Genomic DNA, 19,743 nt, shown 5'->3' on the forward strand with positions numbered 1-19,743 from the left:
ATTGGTAGCGGGATAATCCCGAGTATCGGCCTGCATCTACCACTAGCACTCGCATCACGAAAAAATTTAACGACATCGCGGTGACTAATGGCACAAGAGTGACGCATTATAGCCCGAACTGCGCCCTTAGACATTCATTAAACCCTTCCGATAAGTTCAGAGTCAGACACAGTGTTCCCATTGTCAGATCGCCAGATCGCCAGGTAACACCACTTATTCCAAGATATCCCAGGTAATAACCATATAATACCCCGTCAGATACCCCTGACCCATATATGATCAGGTATATATCGCTTTTACTCACCCACACCTACTAGACAATGGACTCGCGACTGTTTACTCCCGATGATGACCACAACGACTTGGACGCTCCAGTACGACCCCTCAGCGCGACGTTGAACGTCAAGGACCTTATAGCAGACGACGGCTTGTCACTCAAGGTGCACCAGATGTACAAAAATCGCTCGTTTCTCCCCAACGGCGAACGCATCGCCAACTTGGCGTGGCGAATGAAGCATAAGAAGAACGTGTCACTATATAACCGGAAGTCTGCGCCGGCGGAGGAAGAAACAGGCTCTAGCCCCAAAATCACGGGCAGCTCCGTTTCCAAACCAAGCGTGGAAAAAGCAAGCCAAAAACGATATACAGTACCATTTTCAGTGCAATCCTCCACTTCTCCAGTTAAGCCAGATGACACTTTGTCGCTCAGCTGGGGAAAAAAGACCGATAATATCAACTATGCCGAGCACATCCGCTTACTCGCGCAGCGCGAGAATCTCTCCGGCTTTCTCAAGAAAGAGGGTGAACCGAGCGACCTTGGTGAATTGATCCACCGAATAATCCTTAATCAGAATATGAGTCGATACAAGGGCAATCAAAATTTGTCCGAAGAGAAGACCGAGACAAGCAAGTTTGTCGAGGGCCCCACCACGCCGCGCGCCATTCTGGCGTACTCTCCACCAGTCTCACCATCGATGCTGAACAGCGCCACCGCAACGCTCAAGCTCTTGAGTACAGCTAGTGCGGGCGAATTCTTCACCAAGACCCAGCTCACGCCGCCCAAAAACGATCCGGCGCTCATAAAGACATGTTTCAACTGCAAAACCAGCAGCACGCCGTTGTGGCGCAAGAACAAGGAAGGTGAATTGCTCTGCAATGCGTGTGGCTTGTTCTTCAAGCTCCATGGAGTATCCAGACCTCACGGGCCGAATGGCAGTCGCATAATGAACGCGCGGACAGTGTCTAAATCAGCACGGTACCCACCGACCGTCGTCAAGACGGAAGCGATTCACAACAAGAAGAAGAAGACGCTGGATGGGTACTCCAGCTCTGATTCTATCATCAGTGGTAGACATCTGACACCGGGATATAGTCCCAACGTGGATACTCCATCGCCATCTGTTACGCCCCATCAGAGAGCCCAGCCCCAAGGCTCCAGATTCATCAACCACACGCCCGTCACATATAATCAGAGCAGCAGAAGCAGTAGCACGGGGAATATCCCAGGGGGCACCAAGCCAGCCCCAAAACCTTCGCCCATGAACCAAGCACAATCAATGCAGCCTCCGGATCGTCAATCCAACAACTACTTGGCTGCTGGCTTGTTCACGAACCTTGTCCCTCAGACTCCTGATGTCTGGGAGACCCTGAATTCGTCAGGGAGTTTTATACCAACTTCGAACGTGAACTGGGATGCCCCTCCAAAAGCGATATATGACGAGGAGTATGGCAGCCAGACGTACGGTTCGCGTGAGGCGTACCCAGACGCCCAGCCGGCTCCACGCCAGAAAATATTTCAGGAGACTGAGTTTCCTGAGTTCGGGATCAACTCGGGCTTAAACATGCAGTGGAACAATGCCCGGATTTTAAGCATGAACGCCCCCACTGCCGTTCTCCCGGTGGCGTTTGGTGAAGTGGAAGACGAGGCATTTTTGGAGTTTATGAACCAGCCGAACTCTGAGGTACCTCAGATTCCTCAGAGCAACGCCTATGCCGCCCCCCAACCGGTTAGTGGCATGAAACGTCCGGCAGATGTTTTCTTCGACTTGGGCCTTGATGGTAACGACGAATACTTTCCACAGCAGTTCAACCCATACCCAACAGTACTGGAGGCGAGTGAAGATGATTATTTTGAGTACCCAGCTACCCAGAAAAACTGCTCGAGCAACAGCTCAAACTTACAAAGTGAGACCGCCGTAAACGGCAGACCGCACGTGTCTATGCATAATAACGTGGTCCCAATTGTCAGCAACTACGGATCTGTCACGGACGATACCCAGATGGGGGAAACGTTGGGTGATTTCGATTGGTTGAAGTTTGAGATGTAAGATGTTTTATGGGATTTATGATTAATGAACGATATTTATAGCTTAATTTGTAGCTTGATGCGTCTTGGGAAAGGGAGGGCATTCACAATACGTTTTTTTCTTGGATCGTCAAATGAGGTTCTTCAAATGAGGTTTAAACAAGATTCTACAAATGAGGTTCTTCAAATGAGATTCTTCGCTGGTGAGAGGTTAAACAGAAAATTAGATGCAAATATCGTTGAAATATTGGTTTGAGTATCAAGTTGGTTAAAGATCGGCATCCCCACCGAGTATTAACGTGGCAGAGCCTCCGAACCTGGAAATTTAGACAGTTTCACTCCAAGACGTAACTTGGATCCTAAAAGAACACTTTGACCCGGGATAGATCAAATCAAATGATGTGTATCGGATTGTTAGTCAAATAGCTAAAGATATATATATCAGGAGTTTTAGGAAACGAACAGAGAAACGGTAATGCAATATAAAGTCAGGAAGATGTGTAAGTTTTATAGGAATAACAGGGCAAGTAAATCTCGGCATTCCTAATATTCGCTAGAAAAAGAGGTCTGTTTTGACACAGTGGAGTAGACCACAAAAAATGTGGGGGATGGAAAAGTGGGATAATGTTTATATTGCGGTTATTCCAGCCATTATACACATGCTTTATTGGCCTAGCCAATTGTCTCTGGCGGTACCCAAGTTTGAAATATTAATAGGGGTGAATGAGACGCATCCGCTGGTGAGATTGACAAGTTAATTGAGTTTGGTAAATTCAAGTATCAAGTCAGATATTTTGGTACAGTTATTGAAACCTCCGTCTGGCACCCATTATATGTCGGGACCCAAGAAAAATGATAACTTGTAGGATGGTGCTTTTGGTGTCCGCGTCTCTAAAGTTATAGAACTAACTCGCATGAATTGCGAGACCTAGCCATTGCCGGCCTTCTCTCAATATCTCCGAGCACTTACTGTATAAAACAACCAGTTGTGTGGCATAATTATTCATTCTCCCAAAAGATATATACAATATGGGCATTCTATATAAGCAATAAATATTACAACCAAAAGAAAACCGCTCGGAAACTGCCTAAATAGCAGTAAACACCAGCTTCGGAACGAGACCAACGATGGACACCTGATCCACCACTAGTCTTGTATCTTGTCTAGAGCAGGGTCCCGTCTTCAAGCAAACCTAATATTTAGTACTGGGAAGCAGCTTGCTGACAGGCCTTCAATTGCTGCAAGTAGTAGTCACAGGCTTGCATGTTTCCCTGATTGTCCTCCAAGCATCTGGTGAAAGATCTGGCATCGGCGTCACACTGCTTAGTCTGTTCCTGAGAAAATTGCTGGGCTGGGGCCGCAGCCTGCTGGACCGACTCAGAGGAAGAGCCAGAGAACATGGAGGTGATACCAGCACCCAAGGTGTGGCCAACGGCGGAGCCGACGGCAACGGCACCAGCGGTAGCAGCCATCTGGGCGAACATACCTGGCTGGGCAGGGGCAGTGGCAGTAGCAGGGGCTGGAGCATGGACTCGAGCTGGGGCTGGAGCAGCGGCCGAGTGAGCGGATCTGGTTTGCACTGGGGCGGCTCTTCTAGCTGGAGCACTTCTACCGGAGGATCTGGCCATTCTGTATGCGTTCAATTGTGAGGGGATGAAAAGTAGTCTATAAAAACCTGATGATTCGAAAAGTGAGAGACAACAGTTGGTAGTGGCGCTCAAATATATATAGTGGTATGGAGACAGTGGCGTGCAAGGAGGAGAGAGTCATAATTCGCAGAAGCCCATAGAACGGCAAAGATCTCGAGCAGTGGAAAATTTGAAAAAAAAAAAACTCCATTTCTTGGAATTAGAGCAGGGTTGCATAACCACGCGGGGAATACCTAGTGTTCGGGTCCGGGGCAAAGGATTTTCGGACATGAGCGAAAACGTGTTTAATACGATACACTTTCTCATAGATTTTAGAGAAAACTTGTGGAGGTAACTGCTAGTTTTGACGAATCTGAGATTTAACGGAATTAGTACCTATGAGGATTAGATCCAGATAGGTGATTCGTTATGACTTGTTCTTGGTAAAGAAACGAGGGTGCAAGCGACTTATATAAATCAAATCTTTAAACTTCAGGTAAAAACAGGAATAACAAGAAGCGTCCTTGGCCAAATTAGACTAACCGGGGGGTATTTTCAATAAGCTAAATTAAACGATAAAATCTAAACCTTCAAGATATATATGCGTATCAAATATTCTCGGAGAATTCCGATTTCATCACTGTTTCCGCTGTCTAAAATGGTGCGATTTCCTGGAATTAAAGTTATCGTATAAAATATAATCGAATAATTAGATTTAATACCAAATAAATAAGAGTTGCTAAGAAAAATTGCAAAGTATTGAAGTAAACATAAAAGAAAGGGAGCCTTAGGGACTAAAAACATAATAAATATAATGACATATAAGTATATGTATCAATGAGGAGAATGATGCTGGAGTGAAATAGTTCTTTCGAACCAGGAGGGAATTTTGTATTTCGTCCTTCTTTCTGTACTGTGCATTCCCCTGATCTCTTTATTGTATAATATGGACAAGGGATGTTGAGAATGCGGCACAAAAGAGGACCAGAGAGGGTGACTAGCCAGGACGTCTTAACGATCGACTTCACCGAACACCAAATCCATGGTACCAATGATAGTTACAGCATCGGACAAGAAGGAGCCCCTAGCCATGTGGTCGAAGGCACCCAAGTGGGCGAAACCTGGGGCTCTGACCTTACATCTATATGGTCTTTCGGAACCGTCAGACACGATGTAACAACCCATTTCACCCTTTGGTGCCTCGATAGCGGTGTAGGTCTCACCCTGCGGAACAGCGTAACCCTTGGTGAACAACAAGAAATGGTGGATCAAGGCCTCCATGTCTTCCTTCATGGCAGCCTTGGATGGAGTGGCAATCTTGTAGTCCTCGACCTTAACTGGACCGGCTGGGATCTGGTTGATACACTGGTCGATGATTCTCAAGGACTGACGGAACTCGGCCATTCTGATCAAGTATCTATCGAAACAGTCACCATTGATACCGACAGCAACGTCAAAATCAACGTACTCGTAGGCGTCGTATGGCTGGGACTTACGGATATCGTATGGAATACCGGAGCCTCTCAACATTGGGCCGGACATACAGTAGTTCATAGCATCCTCAGCGGAAACAACACCCACGTTCTTTAATCTGATCTGCCAGATTCTGTTGTCAGTCAACAATTCTTCGGTTTCATCCAAACGATCACCGAACTGGGTGGCCCACATGTAAATGTCGTCCAACATACCGGCTGGGAGGTCCTGGGAGACACCACCTGGTCTGAAGTAGGCACAGTGCAATCTAGCGCCGGAGACACGCTCGTAGAACTCCATCATCTTCTCTCTCTCTTCGAATCCCCACAAGAACGGAGTCAAGGCACCGACATCCATGGCGTGGGACATGACGGACATGATGTGATTCAAACAACGGGTGATTTCACCAAACAAGGTACGGATGTACTTGGCTCTGATTGGGACCTCGATGTTCAACAACTTCTCGACAGAAAGACAAAAAGACAATTCGTTGGTCATCATGGAAGAGTAGTCCATACGATCGAAGTATGGCAAGGCTTGCATATAAGTCTTGGACTCAATCAACTTTTCGGTACCTCTGTGCAACAAACCGACGTGGGGGTCGGATCTGACAATTTCTTCACCATTTAACTCCAAAATCAAACGTAACACACCGTGGGCGGCTGGATGCTGAGGGCCAAAGTTGACAGTGAAATGCTTGATTTCGTGGGACTTTTCCTGCAACTTGTCGACCCACTTCTGGTACGGAGAGTCCATGTGTGGGTAGGCAATGTACGGAGAGTTCTTAACCTCATTGATGGAAATGGAGCCCAAGGAATTCTGGATCTCTTCTGGGTTTGGGTCTCTGATACCAGCAGCGTACGATCTGGACAAGGACGGGATGGATCTTTGGCCGACAGAAGCCAAACGACGGATGGAGCCACGAGCTCTGGTGGCGGCAGCAAACATTTCTATGGATATATAACGGTAGAGATCACGAACACAGAATATAGTTGTAACAAGCTTGCGTCTTTCATGTACCACGTCTGGCAAAGCGCTACCGTGCACCTAATTTTTTGTTATGCCGCCAGCTGAGAATCCTGCTTAGTTATCTCTCCGGTTTTCATTGGCTGGAGCAGTGCTTAGGTAAGCAGCGGTATGCGAACGACCGTATTCCCCCGCTAATATTGTAAGTCCAGTCATTATTCGTATATTCAGCTTGTATACGAAGGTTGATATATATATTTCCAGGATGTGTCCTTTGCCAGTTAATGGGTAGCTTTAAGATTAACACTAACCATTGAGCTCTGCATTTATTTCCTAGTTAGGCGTCACTGATGGATTTAGTGTCCTGCATATAAACTTGTTTAACCCGATCAGGGGCAGCAAGGGAAAATGTACACACCACTTAGGCACTACCGCCTACAAAAGTACTTAAACTTTAAGCATATAAGATTACTTTTTCCACTTTTCAGCTTCACTTCGGCTGTGACGTTTCCCTTTCCGTTAAATTATCATTTTGCTCTCTCCACATGATCCGTGCCATAAAAATCTCCCAGGTCCCATTTAGATCTTTCCACACCGCGTCCAAGCTCCTTGTGCACCAGACCGACGCCAAAAAGTCGTCGATCTTATTCACTAAAGCCACATCTTCCACAACTTCATTCGATGTCTTGAACCTCAAGTCGTTGCAGACAGAGTGTCAAGCCAGAGGCTTGAAAAAGGCTGGTCGCAAGATGGAGCTCATCGACCGCTTGAACATGTTTGAGGCCTCTAAGAAACGGTTCACCACTTCCGCAAAGCAGCTTTCCGAGGCCAAGGGTGTCGATGCGGTCAAGTTGCCAAGCATTGAAGATCAACAAATCTCCTATAAAAAGTCGGTTAACGCTGGCAAGAAGTACATCGGTGGCGTTATTGTGAACAACTCGGCCGACAATGTGTTGGTCGGGAACTCCGTCGTGGAAAATACATCCACCCCAACCGAAATGCCAGTCTCCTCTGCGTCCACCCTGCAACTGGCCGCCAAGAGCGAGATCAGCCCGTCCAGACATGTGGATGCCGTCGTTTTGCCAAACTTGCTTGAATTGGAATCACAACAGAAACCTGTTCCTATCTCCCAGCCAGATTTGCACTCCAACGTTATCATCAACAACACCGGTGACAATGTTGCGGTCGGCGGTGGTACCGTTGAAACCTCTGAGAAGGCCCGCTCCACCAAGACCGGTAATGAGGTGGCATCCTCTGAAGAGCCAGCCACTAAGTTGTTAGAGTATCCGGAAACCTTTGGGGAGTTTGTCAGGTGTTTGGCAGGCTTGCCTCCAAAGCCAGCTGAGGGCGAGTCATTCTTCTTCTGGGTCAAGAAAGCTGAAAAGAAGGTTGAAGGGGTTGAAGAAAAGGTCAAGTCAGCGGTGGAACACAACCCGAAGGACTTCGGAGAGTTTGTCAGCATTTTGTTCGGTTACTCCCTGAAGAAGTAAATGGCGTGTGTTGGTTTCCAAGTTTTTTTTTGGCTTTCCTATACTGTTCCAAATTTCAGTTTTGCTCAAGTGGCTTTCCTGGTTGTGATTGCCCCGTGTTTTGATATGTTGCTAACTGACGCCATATACGTTTTTTGTCTTTTCCTTTGTGCTTTTTAGGTAAATATATATTGGCGCTGCTCTTGGCTCGGTTCACACACTTGATATTTAGAAGTTGCTAGTGAAGAGCAGGCTCAGACATCTTCAATTTGGGTTTACAGGTAAATAGCCAGACGAAGAAGACTTGGTAATAAAAGTACCGCGCTACACTGTGAAGGCACGTAGAGGCTAGTACCTACACCATCCGTGAGTCGCTAGAAAAAATCCGTATGTGAAAGAATAATAGCATTTATTGTAGAGAGAAACCCCCGTGTTATTCGTTTACCTCAAGTCTATTTCTGGTGACAATATTTAGTTCGGGGTCACTTGTTGGGTAAACCTGGAAATCGTTGAGAAAATCCGAAAACTATCCATGACTCGTCGTGGAAAAACAGGAAATTTCACGAATCCGGGGCACCTCATAGATTTAGATATGAGGTACATCCAAGTCCGATAAATTTATAGCCTCTCTTTTTTTTTTTTTTTGCGTCGTCCACCTCGATAACAGGCTAGAATTTTTCCATTTACTCTGCTTCATACTCGTCATGACCTCCAGCAAGAAAACGGCCACGGTCATTGTCCTTGGTGGCCCCTCCGGTACCGGTAAAACCACCATAGGGCTTATGTTGGCCGACAAATTGCAGTGTCCATTCGTCGAGGGAGACTCTTTGCACCCCGCCGAAAACATCAACAAAATGGGAAACAATATTCCGTTGACCGATACCGATCGCTGGCCGTGGTTGACCCAGATCTCCCGGCAGTCGGTCCAGGCTGCCGTCGCCAGTACCACCTCACACTTATCGGTGGTTTCCTGTTCGATGCTCAAGGCTATTTACAGGGATTACATCAAGTCTGAGAACCCATTTTTACAGTCGGACGATGTTGCCGTAAAGTTTGTCTTTGTCTTCTTGCACTGCAGGTTTGAGGATGGACTCAAGCGGGTAGGCGGCAGAGAAAGCCACTTCTTCAAGGCCGATTTGACCAAGTCGCAATACGACATCATGGAAATCCCAGCCGGCGACAGAATCTTGGGCCTGAGTCCATCTGGAAGCGAGTTGCCAATTGATACTACCAACAAGAAGCCGGAGGTGATTTTGACCGAAATTTTAGAGAAGTTGGCCTACTTCAAAGCTCTAGAATAGATCTGTATGTTAGATGCTTGCTTCTAGATCTGTAGTATGGTCTGTTCTTCTGTAAATCGTAGTTTATTCGTTAATGAGCTCTATAAGGTGGAAGTAAGGTTACTAGGTAACGACCTATATACAAAGTGGGCCAGGTATCCAAAGGCTGACCCGGGGGGTACCCTAAAATGGCACACAACCTGCCCATACAAACACCTTATGTCACCTGAGGATATAGCTATTCGGCCACTTGGAGTTGCCACAGACTTCCACCCGAGGCTAGGCCATGGCGACACACACTAGAATAACGAGAACCCCCGAAAGAGTGACAATCCCCACTCTCCCCAAATGTTTCATCACTCCGAGCTTATGCTCCTGTCTCTCCTTTTCAGCATTCTTAATCATCTGGTCGAGATGCTCGTTGTACGACTCGGGCTTCTTCTGGTCGTCCTGGCTGGCCTTTAATTTTTGTTCGAAAATGCGGATGTGCTCCAGGATGGGCAACTTAGTGGAGGACGCCTCGACCAACTGGCTTCGTATCTCTTCGCGGACCTTCTCCATGCGACTGTTGCACAAGCGCATTTCGATTTTCAGCTGCTTCTTCAAGTATTCCGCGTAGTTGAAGTGCGGGGTATCGTCCATGGTGGAGAAATCCTGATAACGGCCGTGGAAAAAGGACTTGTCTCTGTATGGTGTCCCGGCGCCCCAGTGCACCTTTGTGCGTCGGTTGTTCAAGCCGCTGGGAGACGGTCTGGCAGACGCCGATCGGGAGTAGTATTTGGCCTCGCCGTAGTACTTATTCATCTGCTCTTGCTTGCGGTTTCTGGCTTCCAGCGACATCACCTGGCGGTGCTTGGAATCATACGCGCTCCGCTTCTTGTCATCTTTTAAGATCTCGTACGAGCCCAAGATTTGGATATACTTGTTGTTGTTGGCCTCCTTGTCGGCATCCGTCTCCAACATGGAGTTGTTAACATCCGGATGGTGCTTTAAACTGAGCTTCTTAAACTTAGTTTTGATCTCTTTAAGTGAGGCGTCAGGCAAAACCCCCAAGATTTCGTAGTGGTTGATCTTGGCTCGCTGCTGGCGGGCATGGTACGACCGAGAGGGAAGGGAGAGGCAAGGAAAGGCTAGGATGCGGCGAGGTAAGGAGGAGCCTAGGTGGTGCAAAGAGACATTCATATAATTATTAGGAATGGGGTATGAGCTTGGTCTTGGAGCAGAAGGTTAGGACTCGGGAACCAAGCTGTGAGAAACCTATAGCGGTATACGTAGCACAGGAGTTCGAGGTTGTTTGCTCAGTATTTTTCATCCAAACTTTTAGAGACGCCTGGGCTTATAAGGAAGCGTGCTATTGAGAGGATAACCCTTCGTGTTACACATACTACAATAAGTGCAACTAATCAAAAAAAAACAGAGATAAGTACGTTCAGTTAAAGTAATTTCATCCTCACCATTATTTTTATTGGTAAAAACACCTATAATGGTAACCCTGGACGCCTGGTGCGGCCTCCTTGTTGATGTCGGATCCGAGCCGGGGACGATGGAACTAAGTGCAAAATGGGCATACTATGTTAGCTCGTCCCGATATCGGGGTTCATGCGTGATTATAATCATTACGCTTCGCATTTGGCTATAACTGGGCATCCGACAATGTCCAATGTGCTTCACATTTGCTCATCGCCGAATCGCCTCCGTAGCTACATGCGTCATATTCTGGATACAGCCCGTCTGTGGAAGGGAAAAGAACACTTTGCCTACTAATTATCACGTGCGGCCTCAGCTCGCACGTCCGAGGTTCCATACAGGAGCAATCTTAGCTCTGCTGCATAGAATTCCGCTGTCATGCAATTGCCACCTTGAAGTGGACAACGTGGCGGGGTATTTAAACATCGAGATCTCCTTTTCTTCCAACTATCCGAGAGTCCAAGTGTTTATCGATATACACTAAATATCTGTATCATTCACAACTCTCCTCCTTAACTCAACCCTCGGACACATATAAACTTACAAAAATGGCACGTTCTTCTGGTCGTCGTTCTGCCCCAGCCAGGTCTTCTGCTCCTCCACGTAGAAGTGCTCACACCGCCGCAGCACCAGCTGCTCCAAGACAGCAGCCAGTGCAAGCTGCCACCCAGCCGCAGCAAAGATCGCCAGGTCTTTTTGGTACCATGGCTTCGGTCGCTGCCGGTTCTTCTATCGGACATGTTATCGGGCACGGTATCACTGGTATGTTCGGTGGCAACCGTGAAGTGGATTACGCGGAGCAGCCAGTTGCCCAGGCGCAGCAAAATCAAGAGCAAGCACAGCACTGTGACGGAGCCGCGATGAACTTCACGAGATGCTTGGAAGAAAACGGCGGGAACATGCAAATCTGCGATTACTATTTGCAGCAGTTGAAGGCCTGTCAACAGGCGGCTGCGCAGTATTAAACAAGCGCCTACTCCTTTTCTCTCGCCTTAGACCACTTCTCTTAGAGCTCTCCGATGTAAATAGCCTGTAATAATACGTATCACTTCAGAAAAGGTACGGCCATTTCGCAGTCGCCTCATGTACAAAAACGATTTATGTGGCATGTTTGTTTACCGACGTTGCCTGCACGTCTCTGTACGTAGCTGCCGCCATAGATTTAGAGTTTGACTCTTAGTAAACCGTTAAGTACCAGTGGAGAAATACCTCACTTCTCCGAGGTTAGCGTCTCCGAAAGCATGATGGGCCATTTAGCCGAGCTATGATCGACACGGGGTTGTTACTCCCTTCCCGTAAACGCACGGTTTGGGCTCTTTATTTTTTAATATTCCGCGCCTGTATTCTTAATCGGGTGTACCCAACTTGGAGCTTAGGTTTTCCACGGCGTTTTTAAACCGTACATAAATCAGAATTCAACGGCGGGGTACTCGCGTCTATCGAACTATCTGCGCGCCAAGCTCTCCCTCGGAGTTTCTCATCCAACTCCATGCAAGAGCCCCCACATTCTTTAAATCTATATAAGATCGCATAGTTCCGCCCAATTGAGTTCAATTCGGATAATTTAAACCGCACTTAATCCAACCGTTTCACCATGACCGTTAATCCAAAGAAAATCAATGTTGCCATCTGTGGTATTGGCAGAATCGGCAAATACCACGCTATGAACATTGTTAACCGCATTAACAAAGCCAGCTTGGTGGCTGGGTGTACCATTTCCACCAGTGACAAGCAATGGGCGGAAGAAAACTTGGTCCCACACGGTGTCACTATCTACGATTCGTATGATGAGATGTTGGCCCACCCAGGCATCGATATGGTTCTTATTGCCTCCACCACCTCCACCCATGCGGATCAGACAGTTAAGGCTGTCGAAGCAGGCTACCACGTGCTTTGCGAGAAACCATTTTCCACCAGTGTGGCTGATGCTCAACGGGTCGTGGAAATTGCTGCCAAGCACCCGGACCAGAAGATTCTTTGTGGCTTTAGCAGAAGGTTCGATGATTCTTACAGAGATGCGAAACTCAAAATCGATAGCGGTGAATATGGTGTTCCAAAGGTGTTCCGCTCACAAACTTGCGATCGCCGTGACGAAACCGGTTTCTTTGTCAAGTATGCTGCCAACTCAGGGGGTATCCTTGTGGATTGTGCTATCCACGATTTAGACTTGTGTTTGTACTTCATGGGCGGTAAAGCCTCTGGGGATTCCATTCCCAAGTCAATGTACGCTGTTGGTATTACCGCAATCCACCCAGAGTTGGCCGAACACAATGACTCTGATAACGCAATGGCTGTTATCAAGTTCCACAACGGAACCATTGCCAATATCTATGCCTCCAGAATGATGGTTCATGGCCAGGAGGACGCGACCGAGATTATTTGTACCGAGGGTAAGCTTTCGGTTAATAACCACCCTCAGACCAATTTGGTCACCATCTATGACAAGCACGGTTTGCGTAACGAAGTTCCAAAAGATTTCTACGGAAGATTCGAGATGGCTTTTGTTAACGAGATGAACAGTTTCCTTGGTTACATTATTAACGATGAGCCCGTTCCGTTCTCTTTGGAGGGGAATGTTAAAGTGTTGCAATGGGCGGTTTGGTTACAGGAATCATTGGAGACCGGTGAGCTTATCCAGTTTGATGCTTCTGGGAACCGTCTCGCTTAGGCTAGGCATTCTATGAATTTTAATACTTTACAACAGCCTTTCTTTCTGGTTGTTGATTTGCCGTTCAACCCCTGTAAACAAAACTCCTGAGAGGCGGATTAGACGTTGCCTTCTTGGTAAACAAATCCAGCATCCATCACCTTATGGTGTCAAAAAGCTGTGAACGATACGGGAATCGAACCCATCTCTCATGCTTGGAAGGCAGGAATCATAACCACTAGACCAATCGTCCTAAGATGAATGTGTCAGAGTTAGAGAGTTGTTTCAGGAACCTTATGAGGTTCCAGTTGAGGCTACTAGGATTATTTGATAATGAGTATCTGAAACTAATCCTGTCGCATAAAGCAAATGAGGAACCGAAGAAAGCTATATAAGGAAGTAGTTTTCCAGATCTAAGAATGATCTTGGTTTTAATATTATCTTTATTTTTGTGGAAGATCACGATAAGTAACTTGTGAATCAATGACTGATTACAACCCCCCGACTGGAATACCAACAGGCGCTGGAACCCTGACAGAATGAAAATCTTTGTTTCCCTTACAAGTCGGTTATATTCCATTTACTATAAAAAGGAATAGACCTACTTCGAGTCAAAATTCATGAACCACTGGAAATATCTTGCTTTAATGTGAACCCCAGTGGCAAAGCTGAGGAAGAATGTAATTTTGCCCCTATTGAGGTCCGAGCTAATTGAGACTGGAAGGAAGTGATTGGAAGGTTAAAATCTTCAGTAGTTCTATGCCCTACATCAAGCCCCCTGGGTTGGTGCTGTGAACATGTAAATTTTTCATCTGAAGGTTCATAGCTATCCTTAGGAATTTATATTAAACATGAAATCCTTATTTGTTTCAATTTACTTTATTTCTAAGAGGAAGAAAAACAAAGTACAAGCCTTAACTGACCCCCAATTCTTGTAAGCTCTTCAGGACTTTCTTCCTTCATAAAATACGAACAAAATTCAGGCTCTGCTTCCTTTGAGTCGATAGATTCTGCTTGACTTAAATAACGACGCATATACCAACCCCCTCCAAGCTCCACGGTATAAAATAGATAAAAAATGACACGGACAGGAATCGAACCTGCAGCCCTTCGATTTGGAATCGAAAGCTCTACCATTGAGCCACCGCATCTTTTCTTGTTGGTGAAAGAATCAAGGAGTTTTCTGATCTAGCCTGGGTGTAAGAAGCATGTGTCGTTGTATGTTAGTTGTATGTGATGCAATTTTATCGATTGTTTAAGAACCCGGTATTTTTCTACTTCTATCAATATCTTGAAGTGTTCCTAAAGGAAATACAGCCGTAATTCTAGAATGTGGCTATTCAAAAGTACTTGTGCATTGAGAGCTATCACTTCGTCTCAAAGATCGATGGTACTCTATATGTAACTGAATACGTATGCATATGTAAACGTACGTACACACAAATGTAGAGAATCGCACGCTTTTCAAATCCTCAGTGTATGAATGTGCGAAAAACGATTATACATCACAAGGATCATACTTATTTGCATATATGCACTATATGAAATCGGAGACACGTAAGTATATTAATATCTGAGTTCCATATTTTTATGCACTTACACGTATATCATAAGAATACACGTGTTACTGTGTAGATATGAAATTAATGGTGCCCAGTAGGTATTGAGAGAAGTAAATATGCAGAAAGAATTGAACATAGGTAACAATATATAGTGAAATTGATATATTAAAACCACATCATACAGAACGACTGGATAATTATTAAATAAATAATCATATTTATGGGTGTTAATATAGACTAATACCGTAGACTATGTATTCATATGGTGAACACTGCTAATCACAAAACAAGTGAATGCATAATATACAATTAAGTCTGTTCTACCAGGAGGTTTAGACTCCATGTAAGGGCTCCAGTACCTGTTGGGATTCCAGTCAGGGAGTTGTAGTCAGTCACCGATTTATGTGATACCACCGAAATAAACCACTAGGTACAATCACGATCTCCCACAAGAATAAAGATATTTTTAAACTACACATATTCTACCAACGGGAAGCTACTTCCTTATACAGCCTTCTGGGCCATGGGCACCATGGCGTTTCAATTTCACTTAAATCGTCACGTGAAGTTCCCTCCTCTTGGAATGGTGTATGACTTCACTTGTGTTGGAGAGCCAGTTCTGATAACCGCCAACTACCAATCGTGGTAGCCATACGCACTACCGCCTACCATCTCGGAGATGATTTCTCTAACTCCGAGAGTCCAGGTTAACGGCCGTGTGGTCTAGTGGTATGATACTCGCTTTGGGTGTGAGTGGCCCAGGGTTCAATTCCCTGCTCGGCCCGTTATTCTTTTTCGACACCCACAAACGCCCTAACCATTGATTGAACGACAAGTCAACTATAATTAGCGTAATGATACTATAAGAGTCATGTCTGTTTTATTAATCGTTCCAGGAGGTCAAAACCGCAAGCAAAGAACTGATACAGCAAAAAACTGAACGATACGGGAATCGAACCCATGTCGCATGCTTGGAAGGCAGGCATCATAACCACTAGACCAATCGTCCTAAAACCGACATTGGAAGGTTAAGGTCAACTCCTAGATATAACTATTACATGAACATCCAAAAGTCTTTTCTTTTAAGACATTAATAGAGAAACCCCAAGACTTTCTTTGAACCAGACAACAATTCACCCAGTCATCGTTTTGCAGCTAACTAAAATGTGAGACGTCCAGACTCAGTCTGGCGGATCAGGAACCGATCTGAAAAATCGGATAAAGTCTCTTCCAACCTCATACTCCATTGCCTATGTGAAAACTTGCTTTGTCGTACAATCGAGATGAAGAAATCTGGCCACGAAAAAGTAAGAGTTTATTCAAAGACAACTCAATTAATCAAAAAAAAAAAAAAAAAAAAAAACTGGAACGAGGAGTAGAAAACAAGCTGATAGAGAATTATGATCCTAGTAGGTGGGATTCAGCTCTAAATGTCGGACAAAAAGCGTGGGCGTATTTTTCCAAGTTTTTATGAATAAACGACTAAGTCACTAGGAATTACGGATAGATACTTCATGTATGGATGGAAGGTAGGGTGTTTCCATAATAAAGGGCAGTAAAATCTAATAATCCTGAAAGTTAGTTGGTTCAGATTTTGCTGAAGGAGGATATGCATAATTTCTATCTAAGGAGCTTTTTACAGAACGTGCCTCCGGAGTCTGGTTAACAAACATAAAATTCAGGTTTGGGATTATGCACTCTAGCCGGTCTTAGTGTAGCTGGGCAATCTACCATCAAAAATCTTAAAAGATTCATTTACGAATGGCTGAATCAAGTTCATAAAGTCATTAAAGTACCAAAGAGTCTTGAACAACGGGAGAGAGCTTCAACAGACTTGCGTTATGTACACATGGTAATGGCAACAAAACTGTGTAAATAAGCTACACGTCCGTTCGTGCCGCGGCTGCTGTCTCTCGTTTTCATGAAAACTGTGTAAAATTATCCGGCATATAATGGTAATGCGGCTTTCACATGCACTATAAATCCGTCAATCTGATTGCGCGCCTTTAAAATATCTTTGTACAACGCACGTGATTTGATGCAACTTTGTTGCAACATCTATAATGTCTCTACTTTAGGCAGTTTTCCTAATCTCCGTGGGGCGATACTGGTTCTCCCAGCATAGTACGTGGGATAGTTTTGTAATATATCTACCAACGGAACCGGCGTTGCTCATTCGGGTTCACGCTGATGCAAATCAAGAAGGATATTGGTTCACTGTGGAAAAAAAATTAGTGACATACTCCCTGCCTCCATCCTTCTATAAATACACTGGTATATCTTCCATTTAGTTGCTAAAACGTTGTATCCCGCCACTGAGAGAAAAGACAAAAGACAACATCTTTTTCACGCACCTAATAGCTCACCAGAAACGAGGCACAGCTACCACACCCACCTCCCAACTAGTCCTTAGCCGTACGGACACTGACACAGCTATAAGGCACTCCATCATTAGCTTCTCTCTTGCACCACCCACAATGAACCCATCTGGGAGTTCAAACCAGCACAATAACTTCAGCTCACAGCTGCGACCCCAGTCATTGCCTCCCGTTCGAGCCAGCGTCCCGCGGCTCCTTGTGGATCTTCTAAACACCGAGAACCCTTCGCCGGCCAATGGCCTTAATACCATAAATTCAGCTTCCGGGGCGTCAGAAGATCCCGAAGCCGATGCTCGTTTCTTGAGGCTTGCCTCAGAGGCGTTAGCTGCTACTCAGACCCAGCAGGGCGGTCAGGACAATAACACGGGGGAGATCGATTCCACTATTTCGGATTTGTTAAAGAGGCTACAATACTATTGCTCCCCGCACGGGCAGACATCCAACGTGACTGACTTCTTCCAGCTCGGAGGGCAGCCCGGTATTGACCTCCCTAACGTTCCACTCGATGATGGCAGCCACGGAATGTATTACGGCAATGAACCTCACAATGATGCCACAAATGGACACTTTGACCGTGACCATGTTAGCACCAGTCCTTCTAGCAGCTTCAAAGTGGCGGATGATTACTCAGTTTACAACCTTGATGCCTTCAAACAGAATGCAAGACAACAAGAAAGCGGAAATCTCAACCCACGGGGTGCCATCAGCCACAACCAGTTTTTAACCAAACAGCCCGAGCCACCTTCGGCATGGGACTTCCTGGAAACCAATCTAAACGCATTGAGCCCACCACCTAGTTTCCCTGACTACTCACTGTCAAGGTTTTACGCCACTGAGCACGTGGCACACCGGTCGGAGGAGTATCCAGCGCCTCGGACGTCTGGCAGTATCGCCCACACCAACCTCATCGAAGGCGAGCGGGAGAATTTCTACACAAAACGCCCTAGCTCGGTTGTTTCAGATTCAAGCTCATCTACATCCACCGGGAGCAGCAGGGATAACCATGGGGGAAGGAAGCCCTACATCTGCTCAAATTGCTTGCTTTCCTTCAGACGGTCATCGGACTTGAGACGGCACCAAAAAGCCCATCTAGTTATCTTACCGAATATCTGCGATAACTGTGGAAAAGGGTTTGCCAGGAAAGACGCATTGAAGCGGCATACGGGCACATTGACGTGCAAGCGAAACCGGGAAAAGAACTACCACATGAAGAATTTGGAGTTGCTACAGCAGCTGATAAAATAGTGGACCCTTTATGTGGATTATTTCACGAGGGATACCTAGGGTGGTAAAATATATGTTTTATTTTCCTAACAGCGGCCGGAAAAAATACCATACGTGAACGAGTATATACCTTTTAAAGTTGAGAAATAGAAACCAACACTAGTCGGTTAAGCCACATACATATTGATAGTCAGTGACCTTTTTCTTATTTAACCAGTGAGAGTGCCAAATGCTTTTAATTCCGGCGTGATAATTATCGACGTCAATGTCCGTTACACGGATAGGCTATAAGTTAGTGAGTTTAACAGGTGCGCGCCTATGTACAGTCTTAACGATGGCGCAATGTGGGGGGCTCGCCGGATACAAGACACCTTTCCGACTCCTACTTATATGCACCATGATCATTTTAATCCGAGAAGCTCGAGCCACTCACTCGAACACTGAATTTGGTGCCTGTAATTTACTACTATGACTCAGTCAACCGATTTGGAGATCTTCCAATCACTCAATGAAACGAACTACCAACAGTTGAGCTTGATTCCCGACTACCCCTTGGATTTCAACCTCTTCATCTTCAGAGGCATTTCCCAAAGAAGGGGAGCCTCAGATACTAACGATAGTAATACGCTTTTAGCTGACCTACCCGTTGAACAATTGGAGTTGATGGTCCCTTCCGATGGTAATAAAACGTTTGTTGCCCACCAAAAGTTGTTGAAAATTCTTATCGTTGAACGGATGAGACGGGATTTAACGATGATAAACGCCGAGAGGCATCGCTTGGACGAGAATGTCGCTTTGCAGTCATCAAAAGAAATATTGCAAAGAATAGCAGAAGAATACTTATCCAAGGAGTCCTCAAACTCGCCTCTTCTCGACTACCAGATCCGTTCCCCGATTTATAACATGTTAGACAAAAACCCACAAGATAGCTACAAGCGCTTTTTCCAGCGGATGGCGCAGCTACAGGCGTTGGAGTTTAAATTTGAAACTGATATGGAGTTTACTGATAACGAGGAGTTGATTGAGATGTTCCTTAACGACGACATTTTGGATTTCAACAAGAATTTCGTTCCTACCAGAGAGCAAATAGATGCGGCGGAAGGCTCTGAAGAGTTGAGAGCCCAAATGGAGATCAGGGAGAAAGCCGAGCAGGCGCAGAGAGTGGAGCAAATGTTCAGCTCGGAAATTGTTAGGGTGATGATTCCCCTTGCCGCGCAAGCCGTCTTAACCGGTGTGAAATTATCCGATATTAAGAATATCGAGGACTTGGAGGCGGTGGTATAAGCCTGCTTTCTTAGAGCATGTCGATGGATAAGTAAGATTTCAGCAAGAGGATACAAACT

The 19,743-nt window shown here is 45.7% G+C and overlaps 10 protein-coding genes and 4 non-coding genes across 14 annotated transcripts; 8 read left to right on the forward strand and 6 right to left on the reverse strand.

Annotated features, from left to right (window-relative positions):
* Positions 1-974: 974 nt before the first annotated feature.
* On the forward strand, positions 975-1,199 carry BABINDRAFT_30526 (uncharacterized protein; the record flags this gene model as incomplete). Its single annotated transcript, XM_019131486.1, has 1 exon — positions 975-1,199. A coding segment is annotated over one exon (225 nt), but the record flags the coding sequence as incomplete, so codon positions are not given.
* A 2,085-nt stretch (positions 1,200-3,284) lies between these two features.
* On the reverse strand, positions 3,285-4,005 carry BABINDRAFT_158896 (uncharacterized protein). The gene has a single exon (XM_019127342.1). It carries the CDS (start codon positions 3,932-3,934, stop codon positions 3,506-3,508), a length of 429 nt encoding a protein of 142 aa, XP_018987591.1. The 5' UTR covers positions 3,935-4,005; the 3' UTR covers positions 3,285-3,505.
* Positions 4,006-4,597: 592 nt separating this feature from the next.
* On the reverse strand, positions 4,598-6,467 carry NUC2 (Nuc2p). The gene has a single exon (XM_019127343.1). The coding sequence runs from the start codon at positions 6,353-6,355 to the stop codon at positions 4,946-4,948; it is 1,410 nt and encodes a 469-aa protein (XP_018987592.1). The 5' UTR covers positions 6,356-6,467; the 3' UTR covers positions 4,598-4,945.
* A 363-nt stretch (positions 6,468-6,830) lies between these two features.
* BABINDRAFT_69725 (SAP domain-containing protein) lies at positions 6,831-8,289 on the forward strand. Its single transcript, XM_019132544.1, has one exon. It carries the CDS (start codon positions 6,919-6,921, stop codon positions 7,861-7,863), a length of 945 nt encoding a protein of 314 aa, XP_018987593.1. The 5' UTR covers positions 6,831-6,918; the 3' UTR covers positions 7,864-8,289.
* A 257-nt stretch (positions 8,290-8,546) lies between these two features.
* On the forward strand, positions 8,547-9,143 carry BABINDRAFT_5260 (gluconokinase; the record flags this gene model as incomplete). The annotated part of the gene is made up of 1 exon (XM_019132180.1): positions 8,547-9,143. The coding sequence occupies one exon, from the start codon at positions 8,547-8,549 to the stop codon at positions 9,141-9,143; it is 597 nt and encodes a 198-aa protein (XP_018987594.1).
* A 498-nt stretch (positions 9,144-9,641) lies between these two features.
* Positions 9,642-10,244, reverse strand: BABINDRAFT_26983 (uncharacterized protein; the record flags this gene model as incomplete). The annotated part of the gene is made up of 1 exon (XM_019131396.1): positions 9,642-10,244. A coding segment is annotated over one exon (603 nt), but the record flags the coding sequence as incomplete, so codon positions are not given.
* Positions 10,245-10,838: 594 nt separating this feature from the next.
* Positions 10,839-11,708, forward strand: BABINDRAFT_158899 (coiled-coil-helix-coiled-coil-helix domain-containing protein). The gene has a single exon (XM_019127344.1). It carries the CDS (start codon positions 11,138-11,140, stop codon positions 11,552-11,554), a length of 417 nt encoding a protein of 138 aa, XP_018987596.1. The 5' UTR covers positions 10,839-11,137; the 3' UTR covers positions 11,555-11,708.
* Positions 11,709-12,183: 475 nt separating this feature from the next.
* On the forward strand, positions 12,184-13,257 carry BABINDRAFT_31470 (uncharacterized protein; the record flags this gene model as incomplete). The annotated part of the gene is made up of 1 exon (XM_019131547.1): positions 12,184-13,257. One exon carries the CDS (start codon positions 12,184-12,186, stop codon positions 13,255-13,257), a length of 1,074 nt encoding a protein of 357 aa, XP_018987597.1.
* A 160-nt stretch (positions 13,258-13,417) lies between these two features.
* Positions 13,418-13,489, reverse strand: BABINDRAFT_t58. The gene has a single exon. It is a non-coding gene; the product is annotated as a tRNA-Gly (tRNA).
* Positions 13,490-14,315: 826 nt separating this feature from the next.
* Positions 14,316-14,387, reverse strand: BABINDRAFT_t57. The gene has a single exon. It is a non-coding gene; the product is annotated as a tRNA-Trp (tRNA).
* Positions 14,388-15,510: 1,123 nt separating this feature from the next.
* BABINDRAFT_t5 lies at positions 15,511-15,582 on the forward strand. Its single transcript has one exon. It is a non-coding gene; the product is annotated as a tRNA-Pro (tRNA).
* A 153-nt stretch (positions 15,583-15,735) lies between these two features.
* On the reverse strand, positions 15,736-15,807 carry BABINDRAFT_t56. The gene has a single exon. It is a non-coding gene; the product is annotated as a tRNA-Gly (tRNA).
* A 1,098-nt stretch (positions 15,808-16,905) lies between these two features.
* On the forward strand, positions 16,906-18,628 carry BABINDRAFT_158901 (uncharacterized protein). Its single transcript, XM_019127345.1, has one exon. The coding sequence runs from the start codon at positions 17,276-17,278 to the stop codon at positions 18,419-18,421; it is 1,146 nt and encodes a 381-aa protein (XP_018987598.1). The 5' UTR covers positions 16,906-17,275; the 3' UTR covers positions 18,422-18,628.
* A 240-nt stretch (positions 18,629-18,868) lies between these two features.
* BABINDRAFT_164082 (uncharacterized protein) lies at positions 18,869-19,684 on the forward strand (the record flags this gene model as incomplete). The annotated part of the gene is made up of 1 exon (XM_019130218.1): positions 18,869-19,684. One exon carries the CDS (start codon positions 18,869-18,871, stop codon positions 19,682-19,684), a length of 816 nt encoding a protein of 271 aa, XP_018987599.1.
* Positions 19,685-19,743: the final 59 nt, after the last annotated feature.

This window comes from Babjeviella inositovora, assembly GCF_001661335.1.
Source record: "Babjeviella inositovora NRRL Y-12698 unplaced genomic scaffold BABINscaffold_1, whole genome shotgun sequence".
Lineage (NCBI taxonomy): Eukaryota > Fungi > Ascomycota > Pichiomycetes > Serinales > Babjeviella > Babjeviella inositovora.